This window comes from Alternaria burnsii, assembly GCF_013036055.1.
Source record: "Alternaria burnsii strain CBS107.38 chromosome Unknown 705, whole genome shotgun sequence".
Lineage (NCBI taxonomy): Eukaryota > Fungi > Ascomycota > Dothideomycetes > Pleosporales > Pleosporaceae > Alternaria > Alternaria burnsii.
This window is the reverse complement of record NW_024066107.1, coordinates 2,643,702-2,662,043: the sequence shown is the minus strand read 5'-3', so window position 1 is coordinate 2,662,043 and position 18,342 is coordinate 2,643,702. Positions and strand designations below refer to the sequence as shown.

Sequence of the window (18,342 nt, the reverse complement as noted above, 5' to 3'; positions counted from 1 at the left end):
GAATTAAAAGTAATATTTTATTCTATACTGGGTAGCCACAATACAGAAAGTGTTCAGGGTTACTGTCGTACCAGTACTTCGCATGTCATGTATTATCCTCGATGAGGAACGCAAAGTAAGCCTGTGCCAATCTGTGGCCCCTCACCCCACACTCTCTACTTCAATTCAATTTATTAAAGTACACGCTGGATATTAAAAATGGTTCCCTTTAGACCGTACGTGTCCTCGAATTACGCAGGCTTTGGTGCATTCCCCGCATTCATGAAGGCACTGATATGCTCATCAGATGGCATCTTTTCTAAAGGAGTAAGCCAGCTCTTGGCCTTGTCAAAGCTAGAGACCGCCTTGACAAGCTTGATGAAAAGCTGCGTATTCGTCTTGTCAACGCGACCCTTGAACTTGACGATGAGGTTCTGGATATTCATGCCCTGGGGCGGCAACGACTCGTAAATCTCCTTGGCAGATGGCAAAGGAGGTCTTGCTGGAGCTGCGGAGGGACTACCCGCGCGGCTGCCGTTGGCTGCTGGACTACCTGCACGGCTAGCACCAGGAGTACCGGTAGGAGATCCGCCCATCATCATGCGGTTCTTGTCCTTTTTGTCCTTCTTTCGCTTCTTGCCGGCGTCTGTCATCTCGCTATCGCTACCAGAACCAGCGCCTTTGAGATTAGCAAGGGACGATTTCCGAGATCCATCAGCTAGTTTGTCATGCTTCTTCTTATGCTTCTTGCGCGAAGACTCGTTACCACTGGCTTCTGACAAGTTGGGTGAACCTGGCCGCTTCTTGCTCTTGCTATCACCAGACTTGTGGTTTCCTGATGGAGTGTTGGAGCCTTTCGTCGACGTACCAGAGGGGATGTTGCCAGCCTCTGGAGCCTTGCCATTTTGCTCGACTGCCTTCTTCTCTGCCTCCTCCTTTGCCTGTTGTCGCTCTGTTTCAGAGTCGGTGTCGGATTCGCTTTCTGTGATGTACGGGTTCTCTGGGTCACTGTCAAGGTAGTCGTACTGCTTCTCGCGCTTCACCAGGGCTTTTCTAGTCGCCTTTTCCTGGATCCTCTTCTCCTCTGCTTCCTTCCGTTCTTGTTCTTCTTTTATGGCAATGGCCAACTCATCTGGTCGATCCCATAGAGCGGCTTGCAGCTGGTCTCGCTTCAGCTTTTCAGCTGCCTCTTTGACGTCCTGCTCTTCACCTTCGAAGAGACCATTCAGACCCTCTTCGTCGTCGGCGAAGTCTTCCTCAAGATTGAAGTCAATATCGTCTGCGTCAGCTTCGCGTTTGACGAAGCCGATTGTGTCGTCATCGTTGCGTTCCCGCTTGATCCGGCCTTCGTCGTCTGCGCCACCACCCACACGGGTACGGACTCCACTCCACATCCTTGCATTGTTTTCTGCGTTGACGCGTTGCTTCTGGCGCTCTTCAAGGTCGGCAAAGAACTTTGGTCCGCCGCCCCTCTCAACCTTGGCCAGAATCTTATCCAAGTCGTCACCGCCGGTCTTGACCTTGCCCTTGACGTTGAAGCGATACCAGCGTTCCATGGGAGCCATTTGAATGGCTGTACTTGGATCTCCGGGGCGAGTAGTTGATAGCATGACGTGCGTCTCTGACAGCTCCGACTCGTAAGTGCCGACCCATGTCTGTTTGTTCTCGAAGTCCTCAAGATGCCACGGCAGCGTCTCCTCGTAGCGCAATAGCTGGCGCTTCTTCGCTTCTGGAGTGTCGTCGGGGCGATACTTTTGCTCCGTCTTCTTGTGGAAGGCAGGGGGCTTCTTCATGCCGGTTGGCGCGATCTTGGCCTGGTTCTCTTCGCGGACCTTGCGACGCTCTTCCTTCTGCAGTTCGATGCGCTCGCGCTCCTTCATCTCTTCCATGTCCTCCTTGGTGTCCTCCTCTTCGTAGGTCGACCCCATGCCGCTTGGGGGCGCGCGCGGATCTCTGCGGTGGAGCTTGATGGGCGTCTTGAACTGATGCTCGTCGGTGATGTCGACGTGGGTTTTGCTATGCAGACGCATGACATGGTGTCGCAGCTCTTTCAGATCCTTGCGGCTCACGATGAGCGGGAAGACGCTGGCGCCTTGGTCGAGGAACTGCTGTCGCAACGCGTCTTTGGACTGGGTTCCATCGTTGGCGGGCCCTGCGACGGGCTTCTTGGCCTCGTTCATCTGCGACAACGACACCATGGGCCGGGTAATGTTCTGTAGCGGGCGACGGGGCTTGCGCAGGACATCGGCCTGTGGACGCGGGCGACGGCGACGAACAGGCGGCTGCTGGCCATTGGCGGCGACGGGCGCGGCGGGCGCGCTGGCGGGCGGCGGGTTCCCGTTGGTGTTGCCGTTCATAGCGAAGGTGGTTGTGAGGATGAAGACAAGAATGAGGGACGGTGGGTGGCCGATAAAGACTGTTCGGAGACTCAGTCGCCTTTGTCCCAAGGAATCCTCCTCCACGGTCGAAGCGCACTTGGAACGTCACGGCTCTGCGCTAACGCCTTAGTGTGCCAAGACCCATCGCAGTGAAGCCGCCCCATCTCCGCCTCCAGGCAATGACACCATGGCTCGAATGCTAAGAGATCCACACGTTGGCGCTGTTCCATCGCTTGTCAAAGAAACAATCTCGAACCTGGGTTTGCAAAGTTACGTCCTGTGATTGCGAACTTGGCCTTGAGAGGCAATCTTCCATACTACCCATCTCTCACTGCTCGACTCTACAAGATCAGAGTCCCAACCCACGACTTTATTGCATCGCAAGCGAGTCTGCACTGACCCGACACCATGGAGCACGAGAATCCACCGCAACCCACTGGGCTGGAGAACCAGTTGCGCAATATGATTCTCGGCAACGTTAGCATAGCTGGTGGACAGTCTAGCCAAGATGTCCCCTCAGCATATCGTGGACGCGGACGTGGCCAAGGGCGTGGACGTGGACGTGGGCGTGGAGGTTTCCACGATACCGCCAACAACGTCAATAGCAATGGCCAGAACCACCCCACGCCAGGACAAGCTCAGGGATGGCGTACAAATGTTACCGCCAATACGGCTCCAGCTCGAGGGGGTGGAAGAGGAGGCTATGCCCCTAATCAGCGATATCAACAATCTACGGGAAACGCCTCAAATCAGCAAGGTCTACACTCGCCTCAGAACGGCTCACCAGTAGATCATCGGCAGTATTCTTCGCGGCCTTTCAGGCCTCCCTACCAGCAGCAGAATCTGAATGCAACTGGTATGCCATATTCACAGACCCCTAGAATCCTCCAGCGACCCCATGACAACGTTGCACTGCCAGGTCAAGCCACAGCAGGCCCAACGTCATCATCACAGCGCCCTCGTCCGCAAGGTCCATACGCACCACGATCCATGAATCAGCCACGGGAAAATCCTATGGTCCAGATTGATTATCTGGACTCAGTTGCGGCAGAAGAGATTCCGAAGGTAGAGATGTCCATGTCCGAGTCGGAGGCCAAGGAAGATTTTCGAAAATACTTGGAGACAATCATGCAAAAGGCCTTTGCTCGAGACTACACTGGTGACATTGCGACCATTTCCTTGGTAGGCTTTGGAAGTTTAGCTTCAGGTTTTGGTATGCCCGGCTCAGACATGGATTTGGCTGTAGTACCAGAGTGGAAAGATCCAGCCAGAGCTAGTGATATCACGATCGATCGCGGTATTCCTCGTCTATTGGAACGAGCGGTCCTCGACGCCAAGCTCGGTGGCCGTCTGCTGACGAGGACAAGAGTGCCCATTCTGAAGATATGTCAGACACCGACCGAGACCCTATACAGAGCTCTCGCTGAGGAACGTCAGAAGTGGGACGAACTCCCAGAAGAGGAGAAGTATCCTTCAGACTTACCACAAGAACCTACTCAGCCACCAAAGCCGCTGGTGGATGCCGATGGACCGAAGCCTACAAACCTGGCGGCGCAAGTAGACAGCACCAACTTTGGTGACGACTTCCCTACCTTGGGGGCTGCGGCGACAACAAAGAAACGACAAAAAGCTCCCACAAACGCTGAGGTACCCCAGGAAAACTCTTTTGTCCTAGCCACCAAGTCAGAGGATAAGATCAGCGACGGGACTGAAGATAAGACCAAAAGAGATCAGCATCATCGTCACGAGAAGCAGTGGACACGAGAGAAGGTTGTGGGTCCTCTCGACTTCCCAAAGACAGGTTGCGGAATTCAGTGTGACATTAACTTCGAGAACCCGCTCGGCATCCATAACACCCATATGCTTCGATGCTACTCGTTAACTGACCCGCGTGTCCGACCCATAGTTCTCTTTGTCAAGTCTTGGGCCAAGCGACGTAAAGTCAACAGCGCATACTCCGGTACTCTCAACTCGTACGGATGGGTGCTCATGGTACTGCATTACCTGGTCAATATCGCGCAACCACCAGTATGTCCGAACCTTCAGCTCTCCGTCCCGCTCCCAAGCGACGCAGAAGCCCTGGAGCATTTCTTTAAGCATACAATTATTGCAGGCTATGAGGTACGTTTCTGGCGCAATGAAACGGAAATTATGCAAGCCGCAGAAGCTGGTCGCCTTTCGCAAAATACACAGTCCATCGGTTCATTACTACGTGGATTCTTCCAGTACTATGCTTCCCTTTCAGGGTACGGCTATGGACCTAAACCTCCCCAGTTCTACTGGACTAACGAAGTCATCTCCCTTCGGACGCTTGGCGGTATCTTGTCGAAACAGAGCAAGGGTTGGGTGAGCGCAACAACCAAGATTACAGCTGAGAAAAAGGTTACCAACCGGTACCTTTTCGCCATTGAAGATCCTTTCGAGACCGACCACAATGTTGCAAGGACAGTCACTCACCGTGGTATCGTTGCTATTAGAGACGAGTTCAGAAGAGCATGGAGGATACTCAAGGCCATCGGACAGGACACAGAGCCTGAAGGCGGAATCTTCGACGAGGTCGAGGAGCAACTGCCTATTCCGAAACCTGAAGAGGTTCAAAAGGGCAATATCGAGAATCTTGGTGTTGATGGTGAGACGAAAGTTGAAGGAGTCCATCAAACGATTGGAGTGTAAGAGGTCTGTTTCTCTTCCTGGCTCGGTCAGACTTGAACCCTACGGTACTGGGCAGATGTTAGACTATTGTATTAGTTGCAACACGTATGTGTATTATCGAAAGGTGTTCAACTGGATGTGGTGCACGGGCACTGATGATGACGAAGATGCATGGAATAACGACTTCACGAGATGGATACGCTAGGCACTTTGAGTTTGCTCTCAGAAGTCTACACCTGCTTCACTGTATTACCATAGATGTAGAAATAATCACGATCAAATTCGCGATTTGGACAGCCTCCTTGTCAGAGTTGGAGCCACCCCTCCCACTCCTGCTCCATCTCAAAGAATGCGTCAGAGGCTGTGCTGGCGGAGCTCCCCTGCATACTGTGAGAAGCTTCTGTCTGTGAACGGTCTTGATCTGCCGGTGGATCGAAGCTCTGGCCATCTCCATAACTCATGTCTGCCAAGACTGACGAGGTGAAGCCAACGCTTGCTTCAGATGGTTGTGCGTTATCTGCGCCGTTATTTTCCGACCTACTATGCAGTCTACCAAGAACAACATCTATAGTATTCAAAGCTGTCTGAGCTTCTTTCGAGAACACTTTCTGCGGCTCCCAGACACTTCTCGATCTCTCGAGCGCCTCTACACTCTTCATAGCGACCTTTCCACCGATCAGCCCCTTCTTGATATCATCATCCAAGTTGAAGCACAACACAGTCGTGGCAAGCAAGAACTCGGATTGGACCAGAGAAAGAATCTTCCATCGATCAGTATATAACATACGCCCCGGATGGCACTGCTCAAATAGCTCAGCGTGTAGTTGTAACATCTCCGTAGCCGCATTCACGCATGTCGTATGTGAAATGCTGTACTTGCTATTTGCCTTCGCAAGAATCATGAACTTGCGGTGAAGGGTGATTTGTGCATGATGATAAGACATCGCCATATAAATACGGCGGGTGATGAGCTCAGCACCATCTAAGACAGACCGTTGCATGGATTTCAGCTCGAGTATAGGAGGCTTCTGTGCGTATGCAGTATTGAGCAATACATCCAAACGCATTGCTTCCTCGTAGTCTCGCTGCTTGGATGACGTAGTGAAATCGCAGATCATTCCGTAGACGGAGACAACTCTACTCTTGTAGACCAGGAATTGAGCAAGCGTGTGTTCGTTCTGTGGTCTAGCGTGCGGCAATACGGTTGAAGTGTCGTCGAAGTCGTTGTCAAGAAGGTTACGAGGTTCAGCGGTATCGCATTGAGTCTCTTTGATGATGCGCGGAAGGCCGACCTGGGAAGCAGATGCAGTGTCGAATTGCGTGAGTACTAAATGTAGTCGTACGAAGTCAGTATAATTCTTACATGCAGTTTGTACAGAGAAACTTACTGTACCAAGTACGCCGGCGCATTTCTGCCCCGTAAACGCTGATGTTTGGGAAATGCGAGCCGTCACGATGATAGCCCATCTTGAGCGCTACACGTATAATGATACCTGTCAACTGCCAGCATCCGTGTTGTGTGTCTTCGCCTTGAAGGTATTCGGTCTGCAGAAAGGCCAAAAGAGCTTCAATAGTATGCGGCACTCCCTTCATGTAGTTGCCTAGCCTCAGGCACTGTATCATCTTCTCTCGTGAGATTATGATTATGCTACGATATTCAGCTGCCGTCGTCTCATCAAGTGAGCCTGCATCTCCATTGATGAAGAGGGTACAATATGCCACAATGTACATCATGCCATATAGTATGGTCAGCCACATGGTCGATGTCGAAAGTGGGTCCTCCCAGAAAGCCTCATATTGTTTGAAGAAGACCCCGCGGTGAATAACGAGGGAAACGGGCATATCGGCCCACTTGAAGTACTTCGATATCATGCTATCGACAATGATACGAGGTGGAATCGTAGCAATGATCTACAGATGTGGAAATGCGAAGTCAGTGTATGTCTTACATGCATTTCGTACAGTCATAACTTGCCTCTATCTTCGTGGTTGGATATGTCTGAAGAAGGAACAGATCGTTACCAGGAAGTACCGGGTCAGCATAGGAATCCCCTAAATCTTCGGGATGTTGCTGCACCATGCCCTTCAGATCACCGATTTCATCGAGGATAGCTTTCCAGTGATCACTCTCTACGTAAGAGGACTCATGGTTCTCCAGATTCATACTCCCAACCCCGTACGTGAGAGGATCTGCATCACCTACGACATCAGTAGCCATGGGGAACGCCACGCTGTCAGGCAATGGAGCATTGAGTTTGCTTTGTTGCTTATCAAGCAAAGACCGAACCATTGATTCGAGTTGGTCGATTCGTTCCTGAAAAACCTTTCGGGTGGCAGTCTCCATTGGTGGGTCTCTTTGTGAAGCTCGAGAAACTTGAGACAGAGGAAACGTGCATATCGTTGCCTGTCCTAACCGGATGCAACTCCCACATGGCTTGTTGCGGTCACAACGGAGTCTGAGTGCGAGTTAGCAGCAATTGTTCAGTATAGAGAGATGAACGGTTTACTCACTTTCGCTTCCGGCAAAAGTCGCAAGACAGCTGAACCTTCTCTCGGCCTCTCATCTTCTCCAGTAGCCGTGCGGAGGAAACGGGGGAACTCGTCATGTCCTCGAGTTGCTTCTCCTTTGGTCAGGAGATGAGGACTGGAATGAGTCTTATTGGAATTGTGAGCATGCCCCTTGACAGCGCCCGCGGGTACATCGGCCACTCATAATTTGCACGGATCATATCTCCATCGCATAATGTACACTATATCGCTCATTCTTCCCGTTGGGGTATGTAAGCGTCAGCGCACCTGGTATGAGCCAGTAATCTTCTGTGGCTGGAAAGTGGGTCCAAACGGACGTCCGCTTGACGCTGATTGGTACACTGTATCTCATCCTTGAAAGCACATAGCAGGCAAGCATGAAAACCGACGTTGATATTTGTATATAATAACCAAGGAAGTAGTATTTGGACAAGCTCCAAGGTTTCACATATTCATTCTCTTACTTTTCGATATCTTGAAGACACGTAACTACCACTTCAAAGACCATATCCTATACAATGCCTACCAATCTTGCAGCATGGATACCAGCACCTAAGCAACGAATGCAAGTCGCAGAAGCACCATTTCCTACACCTGGGCCAGACGAAATCATCATCAAGAACCATGCAGTAGCAGTCAACCCTGTCGATTGGGTTTTGCAAGATCAGGGCACTAGTATGGCATTTGGTTGGATCAAATATCCTTTCGTCTTTGGATACGATGTCGCCGGTGAGGTGGTCCAGGTCGGGAATAAGATCGTGCGGTTTAAAGTAGGGGACCGCGTTCTAGGTCAGGCACAGAGCACGGACAAGACAATCAACAGCGCGGCGTATGGAGCGTTCCAGCTGTATACCGTTCTCCTCGAAAGGAACTCATCGCCCATTCCGGATAGCACATCATTCGAGTCTGCTTCAGTGATACCATTGGCCTTCACCACTGCTGCTGCAGGATTGTTTGAGAAAGACCAACTAGGCTTGCAATATCCTCAACTTGATCCGAAATCGACCGGAAAGACTGTCCTTGTGTGGGGAGGCTCGACTAGTGTGGGCTGCAACGCTATCCAACTCGCTGTAGCCGCTGGATACGAAGTCGTATCAACGTCTTCTCCAAAGAACTTTGATCTCCTGAGATCGCTCGGAGCGACCGAAGTTTTCGATTATAATGACCCCTGTTCAGTCAATAGAATCGTTAAGTTCATGGAAGGAAGAGAATGCGCGGGGGCCCTATCAATCGGAGAGGATGCAGTTTTCCGCTGCCTGGATGCACTGAGCAGCTGCAAAAGCGGCAAACATATCGCGATGGCAACATATCCAATCCCGGCTCAACCGAAACGCTTAGTCGCGCTACAGATTGTCTGGAGCTTCGCGACTTCGATGATCTCCATCGCTATCAAATCAAGGCTAAGGGATATCAAAACGAGCTTCATATCCGGATCAGTAGCACACAGCCCTGTTGGTGAAGCCGTATATGCCGATTTCCTGCCAGAGGCCCTTGCAAGGGGCAAGTTCAGACCTGCACCGGAGCCTATGATCGTTGGAGAAGGACTAGAAACTATCCAAAGAGCGATAGATATACACAAGAAGGGGGTCTCGGCTAGAAAGGTCGTTGTAAGCCTGAAGTAATGCTGGGAGCTGACGTACTTATGATTTGCTGCTTTCTCTCGTACAATGACTGTACCCTCCTTACTGTTCCTGGATATGTTACCATGGTCAGAATATGATCGCAACTTACAAATCTTATCAAATCAATCTGAGTTTTCTTGACCAAAGCGCCGAATAGTTTCGATCACATAGACATAGAAGTTACGAGTTTTGGCGGAATTGTTCAACACCTAAGCCTGAGCAGGCACCCTACTTTAGTTCACCCTTGCGCACCCGCCCCACGCATCGTCCTACCTCAATAGCCTCCAGCTTTTAGCTAAGATGCGGCGTTATTAAGTTTCTCCTGGCCTTCGTTTAGTCTTTATCTTTTGTCTCCACGGTGCCTCCAAGATATCAAGAAGGTGCAGGAAGTAATCCATAGAGGCTAGCCACGCACGCGCACTGTTACTTCGATAGTGGTACATGTTTATTGCCAGAAAGTACACACGCACTGCATAACTTACAACTTGATGTCAAAACTTGTCCCGCACCCACAACTGCTCGTCGCCCCCGGTATGCCCGTAATCTTGAACTGGCTACCTATCAACTCCATTGTATAATCCACCGTGCTTCCATTCAGCAACTCTAGGCTAGACTCGTCAATGACGATCTTCTCGCCCCTTTCCCCCTCAAATATGGTGTCTTCCTCAGCCGCTGGGTCTTTCGATAAGTCCGTCAAGTCCATAAGATACTGGAAACCGTGACATCCGCCGCTCTCGATGCTCACGCGCAACGCGAGGTTTGGGTTGTTGTCACCTGTAGAGATCTTCTGGAGGCGATTCGATGCACGGGGTGCTATAGAGATCAACATTGGGTTACCGGAATCATCGGTACGGGGGTTTTGGATTGGTTGCGCGGGCTTTGCGGTGGAGGCGTCGGATGATGTGGCAAGAGTCCGTCGTGGTATGTGTTGTCGTTTTGGGAATATGGAGATCTGTGCTGGAATATTTCTGAGCACCCTGCGTGGAGATGAAGGCGCAAGAAAGTCGAGGAAAGGCGACTGCGAAGTGGCGCCTGAGGACACTCTGCTGTACGCTCGCGTGGACTGTATCGCGGCAGTTGCAGGATGGGCGGATCCTTTTGCCATGGTCCTCCTCGCTATTCGCAGGCAAGATGTGCACATGGTTGAAGAGGACGCCATTGTTGTGATATCGAGGTTGTGGTGAGATGAAGGTCCATGAATCTGAGGTCATAGCTAAGAATGTCACGGCCGACGAGACCCAATCACACGCGCCCACCGATTGGGAGTTCTAGATCGCTTAGTCATACTATGACCCCACCTTGTACCGCCACTATTAGTCGTACGAGCCGCCAGGCCGTTCCAGTCTTGCCCGCCAGAGCTATTTACTTATCGTGCCTGAGAGCTCCATGATAGCGCCAAATCATCTCTGCATAAGCTTCTTTTTATCTAATTCCTGGTAGTCTTTCGTACACCACTAGCGACGATGCCCAAACACTACAATGCATATCTCGAACTTCCACACTCGGAACTTTGCACAGAGGAGTTCGCAAGGAATGAAGACAGAAAGGATAGATTGAGCAAGTTGAGGAACGAATTTGTGATACCAAGCAAAGGCGACTTGAGGAACAAGAAATTCGGATTTCAGCAAAACTACGCGGGAGAGGCCGCCGCTACGCGCGAAGACGACAGCGAAGATTCCATATACTTCTGCGGCAATTCTCTAGGACTTCAACCTCGGAGAACAAAGGAATATGTTAACCGTTATCTGGATACTTGGGCATCCAAGGGTGTGTTTGGTCATTTCACGAATTACGAGGGAGGATTACCGCCATGGCTACACATCGACGATGCGATCAAAGGCCAGACAGCCAAGGTGGTCGGCGCACTACCTACAGAAGTCGTCATAATGGAGACTTTGACTGCAAATTTGCATTTGCTCATGGCAAGTTTCTGTAAGTGTCCCAGTGAGAACTGCATGTGAGCATACACTGACTTCGTACACCCACATTAGACCGACCGACCAAGGACCGGTACAAGATCATCATTGAGGCGAAGGCATTTCCTAGTGATCATGTGAGTTGATGCGAACATGCTCTCAGCGCTTAGATATTGACTTCTTCGCAGTATGCCGCTCTCTCTCAGATTGCCCACCACAACCTCGACCCATCTGCGCTCATAACCATCGATCCGCCCTCAGCGTCCTCGCCTTACCTCTCCAACGAGCACATACTCTCAGTCATATCCCAACATGCGCCAACGACTGCACTGGTCTTGTTACCTGGTATCCAATTCTACTCGGGCCAGTTCTTCGATATAGAACTCATAACGCGCCACTGCCGATCGCTGGGTATAACCGTAGGCTGGGACCTTGCCCATGCAGCTGGAAACGTACCACTGAAGCTACATGACTGGAATGTTGACTTCGCAGCATGGTGCAACTATAAATATATGAATGGTGGCCCTGGTGTCATCGGTGGACTATTTGTACACGAGAGGCATGGAAGAGTGGAGCAGGTGCCTGCAGTTCAGAAAGATGGCACAAACGGCGCAGTGGGTAACAGCACAGAGCTTGCCTACCGACCGCGACTAAGCGGCTGGTGGGGAAGCGATAAAGACAGTCGCTTTCGCATGGAAAACAAGTTCGTGCCAATCACTGGGGCGGGCGGCTTTCAGCTCAGCAACCCTAGTGCATTGGACATGACATCTGTCATGGCTAGCTTAGACGTCTTTGCTCTGACGAACATGGATGATTTACGGCAGCGGAGTCTCAGGTTGACTGCGTACCTCGAAGCGCGGCTACTAAAGTATGACGGAGGAGAGCCACCTTACAAGATCATCACACCTGCGAATCCAGCGGAGCGTGGTGCGCAGCTCAGTGTGCTTCTCAATCCAGGACTGCTGGACCAAGTTCAACACTATATCGAAGAACGTGGCGTGGTCGTCGATGAAAGAAAGCCTGATGTGCTTCGCGTGGCGCCTGCACCACTGTACAACTCCTTCCACGACATCCATCGCTTTATCACTGTCTTCCACGAAGCTTGTCGTATAGCCGTGAAGGGTGTTGGGCAGAAGGGCGCGCACAATGACAAAATCCCTGAAGGAATCGCGAATGTGTGATTGTCCTGTGCGCCATCTCAGGAGGTACTTACTCGTTTTCGAGAGCGATGTAATTTCTAATACTAGTAACACATTATACCCCAGCAATAGCAACTTTCATCATGTCGTATCCAAAAGGTTGATTCAAGAAAGGGAACACTATGTAGTAGACAAGATCACGATCGGGAGCAGATGAAAGCCGTCACCCGTTTAGGTCATCGTATGCGATCATGTATCCAAGCATCCTAAGCCTTAAGCCTTAAGCGCAAAAGAGAACAAACTATCCATCTGCACCCATTGCCTTCCATTCCTCTCTAGCCATCGTTCCACCACGCCCTTAAGCGTACCAAATCTCTCTCTGTTGACTTCCGCCAGCACTTTCATCTTCTCTTTCCTCTCCATATCCTCTGATTTCATACCAGCATCCATCTTGCCTATGCGGTCAACGTCAAATAACGATTGATAGTACAACAGCTGGTTCCAAACATCGCGTTCCTTGATCTCGTAGCTCATCTTGCCCAAGCAGTCACGGGCGAGACCCTTCGGGCCAAGGCAACGGTGTCCGTAGACAGATATACTACGCGTTCGATTTGAACATTGGGGGTCATCACAAAGAACATGACCGGCGTAGTATGACGCGAGGACTTGACGGATAGAAGATTCTAGCTGGGCCACCACGCTGATGTTTTGTAGCAACTTGCCGCAGCCTTCAGCAGGACATTGTATTCCACTGTGGGAGATGGTCTGTAACGATGCCGTAGTTGGTGATGTCGAAGAAAGACCCTGGAATGGGAATACAGTTGTACATTCCCGGCAGCGCAGCCACAGTGGCGAGCAAGATTGGAAGCGTACGGAGTCCGGAATTTGCGACTCCAGAGGATGGATTTCTGTGTCTTGTTGCGCACCTCCAGAGACGGTGCTCACGCGATATTTGGAAGTGTCGAGACCGAGACAAGCTGCCAAGAGAGTGACGTTGGTTCCGCTGATGGGGGCACAGAGACGTTCTACTGGTGGTAGAATCTGCTTGTGGAGGTAGTAATCGATATCTGGTTTTAGTCCACTGTCGGCTTTCAAGACTTCATCAACCGGATAGGCGTTCTTTGCTGCGTTTTCGGCTGAACCAGATGATTCACCAGTAATGATGAAGCTCATAACGTCCTTGGCCTTGACGTGTTTGCCCTTTGCCTGAAGGCGAAGTGCGACCTGGACAGAGGGCATCGAGTTACCATTGGGATACTCCTTGGGGTTCTTTCCGAGCTGGGTATAGATGGTGTATTTCCGAGCTGGTACGGTGTACTCGCGCATCTGCTTGCTCAGCTCACGGAGATGATTGTGGATCTTCTCGACGACTACCTCAGGGTCTTCACCGCTAAGGAGGAAGTTAAGTAGTTCCCTACATCTTTGTTAGCGAATTGTACTAGACGTTAGATGCGGCAAAGCTTACGTTGACGTCTCCTTCGACAGGGCGCAGTATTCTCTGCGTCTCATGTCGAGACCCTTGACTTCAAGTTTCTCGATGTATTTACCGTCAACAGAGACCATGTTGATGGCGGCGTACTTCTTCTTGGCATGCAGTAAGATGCGACGGAAAATGTTGTCGATATCGATCTCCAAAAGTCTGTAGCTGTCGTTGATCTCCCTTTTGAACTCATTGCCCAATTTTAGCGCATCTTGAATGTTGTCGACATTTGTGTTGATCATGACTGAATCTGTATCACCATAAATAACGCGCAGCGCCTTCTCCTCGGCCATGTCCTTAGTCTTCCGAAGAATTTCACGACCCTTGTATGTCGTGAGCATAGCGAGTGGTCGAGCGTAGAACCGAGATTTGGTATATCCCAAACATCCGTACATAGAGTTGGCAGTGAGCTTTAGAGCCATTTGCTTGATATCCCAAGTCGCCAACTCATCCGGTGTAGCATCCTTTGCCTTCATAAGCTTCTTCACTTCGCGACGACGCGAGACAAGTGTAGCAATAAGACGCGGCAAAATACCCTGATCTTGGTTCGTGGGGACCTCTGGCACCTTGTCGTCATCCTCTGAGAGATCCGATCGCTCCACGGTCGTGAAGCAAATGTTGAACTCCTGGATAATACTGGGATAAAGAGAGTTGAAGTCCATGACCAGAATGAACTTGTCGTAGAGACCTTTCTCGGGTTCGAAGACGAGACCACCTTTGAACTTGTCCTTCTTCTTCGCGTCCGCACCTTCTTCACCTTCCGCTGCTTCTTCCTCAGCTTTGACCTTGCTCTTGCCCCACTGTTTGTCCGGGCAAATGTACTTGTTCTTGTGGAACTCGTGCAGCAAAATGTACTCGTTACGCTCTGCGCGGGTTCCGCTCAGCGTTCGGGCCCATGAGTTACCTGCCAAGTTGGTGAGAACCTTGGTAAGTGGAAGCATCTGCACCTTTATCGCAATGGCAGCGATGAAGTAGGCATCAGCTTGGCAGTGCTTGATGTAGTTGAGAAGACCCTCCTTCGTTGTCGCCCAGGTCTTCAGTGCAGCTTCGTTATCAAGCTCTTCACGTCGCTTGTTGAGTCCAAGCTGAACCATCTCTTCAAGACTCCACGACTGACACTTTGGCATAAGGGATTTTCCAAGGTCATTCGCCAAATCGCACAACAAGCGACCAGAAGCTAGTTGCTTCTCAGCAAAGAAACTGCCACCGCCCTTGCCCATACTCTTAGGCCAATCACTTCTCTTAAGTCGTCCAATGCGGTGCCATCCTGGGGTCTTCTTCTCTCGAAGACGGCTTAGCAAGACGCTGTAATCGACGTCGTCTAAGCGATGGCCGACAAGAACATCCGGATCATGGCGCTGGAACATCGCCATCAACAGACTGAGAAGTTCTTGCTCTGTCTTCTTCATGTACATGTTACCCTTCACTTTCTCGACTTCTTTATCGAAGCCTGTTGGGAAAGCAGTGCCATTCGGCCGCATGATAGTGAAGCTCTTGCACTGCATTTGATCGACAGGTGTAGTGTCAGTCAGAGAGAAGCTATCGTATATCATAGCACTGGCCACTAGGATCTCCTGCTTATTATCCTTGGCATTGAAAGTGGTTCGCAGGGAGAGACTCATGAGGGTCATTGGGGGCGCGTCCAGATTGTCCGACGCGCTCGTGACTGTGATATTGTTGGGTTTGCTCACCAAGACTTCGAGCTTACACCAAGAAGCATTGGCGACAGCAGCGAAGTCGGGGGCGTCGATCTTGAGCCAGCATGGTCCCATGACGTTCTTCCAAAGAACAAATTGTTCGAAAAGCGAGGTGTTGGTTCCAAAAACATGCGAGAATGTTTCTCCCTTTAAATCAGAGGCTAAAGGCATCTTGTCATATCCATAAAGGAGCTTGAGGTAATCGGCTTCTTTGGGTATGTCGGCCAGTTCGAAAGCGTACTTCCTGGTACATGGCTTGATCTTGTGTAAGTTTACGCGGTGCTTGCTCATTATGGAGTCAACCTCGTCTGATACATCACTCAGACCAACCTCCTCGTCTGTGGTTACTCCTCGAATGTGACGGTACTCTCGGGGCAGAAAGTACAACTTTCGGAGGATGTGATCGACCTTCACAAAGCAACTGACATAGTTGCCTGACTTCTTGTCCTTAACTTTACCGAACAGGCACAAGCTGCCGTTAATTTCAGTGTAGTCAATCCAGAACATGCGTAAGCTGCCGTCCTCTTCCAGCGCATCCTGTGGTTGTATCTTGCCCATGCCAGTAGTTGCAGGGGCAGGACTACTCATGACGTTGAGTTTGCTCGTGACATCATTCCACGAAGAAGCATCGACAGGTGCTGCGGAAGGTCCAACAGGTGAGCTGGCAGGTGCGGGGTAGTCTTCTTTCTTGATCTTCGCTATCGGTCGTCTGCCAGCCATGTTGACGCTGGCTATTGGCACACCAAGATGTGTCGTGGGTTGAGCCACCTCCATGAGGTCATCTTCTTCCTCTTCTTGTTTGATCGCAGGATGTGCTCTTCGTTCTACGGCTTTAGCAACGGGTGATGATTGTAGTGGAAGGTCGCTCATAGGATGGTCGTCGTCCAGTATGGGAAGGTCATCGTCATCGACGTATGCATTCGCTGCAGGTGGTGTGTCTGGCATGTGTGCGTCTGAATCATTGGTCCGCTTTGTTACCACAGTCGATCTGTTCTCTGATATAGGAGGTGACAGCACGCGTGTTTTCCTTCGCGCCTCTGTCTTTACGGGATGCGTTCGGTTCTTCGAGGAGGGAACGGGGTTTGTGTCGATTTCGCCAAGTAGGTCCTCCATGAAGTCTTTGTCGGCTGCAGTGACAACAGGCTGGATGTGTTAGCGTCGACCCCGCACGAAGTCATGTACTCGAAGAGCTCACCTTTGCCTTTGGTGCCTTTGCAGCATTCTTCGCACTGAAGTACTTGCTAATGCCATTGTCAATCTTTTTTCGCTTCTCCTCGTCTTCTTCGCGTTTCCGTTTGGCTATAACGCGTTAGTACTGCTGTTGATTGGCCGTGATTACATCATCTCATACCAGCTTTGCCTTTGGCAGGCCGCTCGTCTTCTCCCTCGCTGTCTGTCGCAGCATAATGGTATTGACCGTGGCCTTCATCCCACTCCTCCCGGCCGTCATCGACATAACCCTCGCCCTCGTCGCCAACAACGAAATCATCTTGATCCAGTCTTCCTCGCACAATCTTCTTGTAGCCCTCTTCGTCGACCGTATCGTACAATTGCTCTTCTTCTGCGACTTCGTATGTGGACAAACGCGTCTTGCCTGCCGCACGATTGGCTCGCAGTTCCGCGAGTAGGGCAGCGCCGGTCTTCTTCCCTACACGCGACATGATGTATTACAGTGTATAGGTTGTGGAAGCAAAAAGCGAAGTGAAGAAATTGGGGTATCTGGTGCCGTCGAAGGCGTGTTTGGAGGGCTGGCGGGACGACAGGTTAAAGTGCAGGAGCGACGCGCTAATCGGCACCGTGCACGCGACGCGACATCCCATTAATCACGCCAAGACGCTACCCCGATTTGTATATTCTATTACTTGCCCACAACGGGCTACATCTCCAACACCACAACATCATCATGGCGTCAGTCTCAAAAGCCCCTCTGGTCTGGATAGACTGTGAGGTAGGCTTACTTGTGCTCTTACGCAGTATTTCGTTGACCCTGTTAGATGACCGGCCTGAACACTGATAATGACACTATCATGTCTCTTGCCGCATTTGTCACTGACGCAGACCTCAACATCCTCGACGAAGCAGGCTATGAGGCCATCATTCATCATGAAAAAGAGCAACTCGACCGTATGGGCGAGTGGTGTACAAATCATCATGGGCAGTCTGGTCTAACGCAAGCCTGCATCGACTCTGCCACTACCGCCGAAGAAGCAGCAGAGGGCCTACTTGCCTACATCAAAAGATTTGTGCCCGAGCGCCGCACCGCTCTGCTTTCCGGTAGCTCTGTGCATGCCGACAAGTCTTTCCTCGTCAAGCAGCCTTACAAGGTTGTCACCGACTACCTCCACTACCGGATCATGGACGTCAGCAGCATCAAAGAAGCTGCTCGTAGATGGGCACCCAAAGACACACTCAAGAAGATTCCAAGGAAGAAGATGTTACATGAGGCACGTGCGGATATTCTAGAGAGTATCGAAGAAGCGAGATACTATCGCGAGGCGTTCTTTCTGAAGCCAGCGAGCACCATAGAGTCGTCAAAAGAGTAATAATGGATTCAAAAGTAGTATGAAAGCCGTAAAGTTCTTGGATAAGGCAGAGGAAAGATTAGATGAGTTGATACCGCCTACAAGAGATGAGATGACTGCCTATGTACGGCAGTCTGTTTACTGCATACAAAGGAATGTGAAGACAATCAACCTGGTCGTACATGAGATGGAAGCTGATGGAAACCAACAATAATCACCCTTATCTAAACCCTAAAAATCATGCATTAGTGTCAAACAGAGCATCTTCTTGGATTTTGGATCCTGCTACAACACGAATCGCCTGGCAAGTACTGTTTTGCAAGTGCCACTGCTTCCTATCGTGTCCACTGATCTCGCGGCGTGTATAGCGACGGTCTGTCATGCGCGGATATGCAGCATTCCTGGAAGAATGATAGAAGACATAGTGA

At 50.7% G+C, this 18,342-nt stretch overlaps 8 protein-coding genes across 8 annotated transcripts; 4 read left to right on the top strand and 4 right to left on the bottom strand.

The window, feature by feature from the left end:
- Window positions 1–230: 230 nt before the first annotated feature.
- On the bottom strand, window positions 231–2,336 carry GT037_000938 (uncharacterized protein; the record flags this gene model as incomplete). The annotated part of the gene is made up of 1 exon (XM_038925985.1): window positions 231–2,336. One exon carries the CDS (start codon window positions 2,334–2,336, stop codon window positions 231–233), a length of 2,106 nt encoding a protein of 701 aa, XP_038791841.1.
- A 429-nt stretch (window positions 2,337–2,765) lies between these two features.
- GT037_000937 (pap oas1 substrate-binding domain-containing) lies at window positions 2,766–5,030 on the top strand (the record flags this gene model as incomplete). Its single annotated transcript, XM_038925984.1, has 1 exon — window positions 2,766–5,030. The coding sequence occupies one exon, from the start codon at window positions 2,766–2,768 to the stop codon at window positions 5,028–5,030; it is 2,265 nt and encodes a 754-aa protein (XP_038791840.1).
- A 284-nt stretch (window positions 5,031–5,314) lies between these two features.
- Window positions 5,315–7,353, bottom strand: GT037_000936 (uncharacterized protein; the record flags this gene model as incomplete). Its single annotated transcript, XM_038925983.1, has 3 exons — window positions 5,315–6,336; window positions 6,398–6,920; window positions 7,042–7,353. 3 exons carry the CDS (start codon window positions 7,351–7,353, stop codon window positions 5,315–5,317), a joined length of 1,857 nt encoding a protein of 618 aa, XP_038791839.1.
- Window positions 7,354–8,056: 703 nt separating this feature from the next.
- GT037_000935 (uncharacterized protein) lies at window positions 8,057–9,160 on the top strand (the record flags this gene model as incomplete). Its single annotated transcript, XM_038925982.1, has 1 exon — window positions 8,057–9,160. The coding sequence occupies one exon, from the start codon at window positions 8,057–8,059 to the stop codon at window positions 9,158–9,160; it is 1,104 nt and encodes a 367-aa protein (XP_038791838.1).
- A 478-nt stretch (window positions 9,161–9,638) lies between these two features.
- Window positions 9,639–10,319, bottom strand: GT037_000934 (uncharacterized protein; the record flags this gene model as incomplete). Its single annotated transcript, XM_038925981.1, has 1 exon — window positions 9,639–10,319. One exon carries the CDS (start codon window positions 10,317–10,319, stop codon window positions 9,639–9,641), a length of 681 nt encoding a protein of 226 aa, XP_038791837.1.
- A 304-nt stretch (window positions 10,320–10,623) lies between these two features.
- On the top strand, window positions 10,624–12,257 carry GT037_000933 (kynureninase; the record flags this gene model as incomplete). The annotated part of the gene is made up of 3 exons (XM_038925980.1): window positions 10,624–11,092; window positions 11,152–11,213; window positions 11,265–12,257. 3 exons carry the CDS (start codon window positions 10,624–10,626, stop codon window positions 12,255–12,257), a joined length of 1,524 nt encoding a protein of 507 aa, XP_038791836.1.
- A 231-nt stretch (window positions 12,258–12,488) lies between these two features.
- On the bottom strand, window positions 12,489–17,053 carry GT037_000932 (dna polymerase alpha catalytic subunit a; the record flags this gene model as incomplete). The annotated part of the gene is made up of 4 exons (XM_038925979.1): window positions 12,489–13,629; window positions 13,681–16,535; window positions 16,588–16,691; window positions 16,744–17,053. The coding sequence occupies 4 exons, from the start codon at window positions 17,051–17,053 to the stop codon at window positions 12,489–12,491; spliced, it is 4,410 nt and encodes a 1,469-aa protein (XP_038791835.1).
- Window positions 17,054–17,295: 242 nt separating this feature from the next.
- On the top strand, window positions 17,296–17,935 carry GT037_000931 (ribonuclease h-like protein; the record flags this gene model as incomplete). The annotated part of the gene is made up of 2 exons (XM_038925978.1): window positions 17,296–17,340; window positions 17,387–17,935. 2 exons carry the CDS (start codon window positions 17,296–17,298, stop codon window positions 17,933–17,935), a joined length of 594 nt encoding a protein of 197 aa, XP_038791834.1.
- Between the last annotated feature and the right edge of the window lie 407 nt (window positions 17,936–18,342).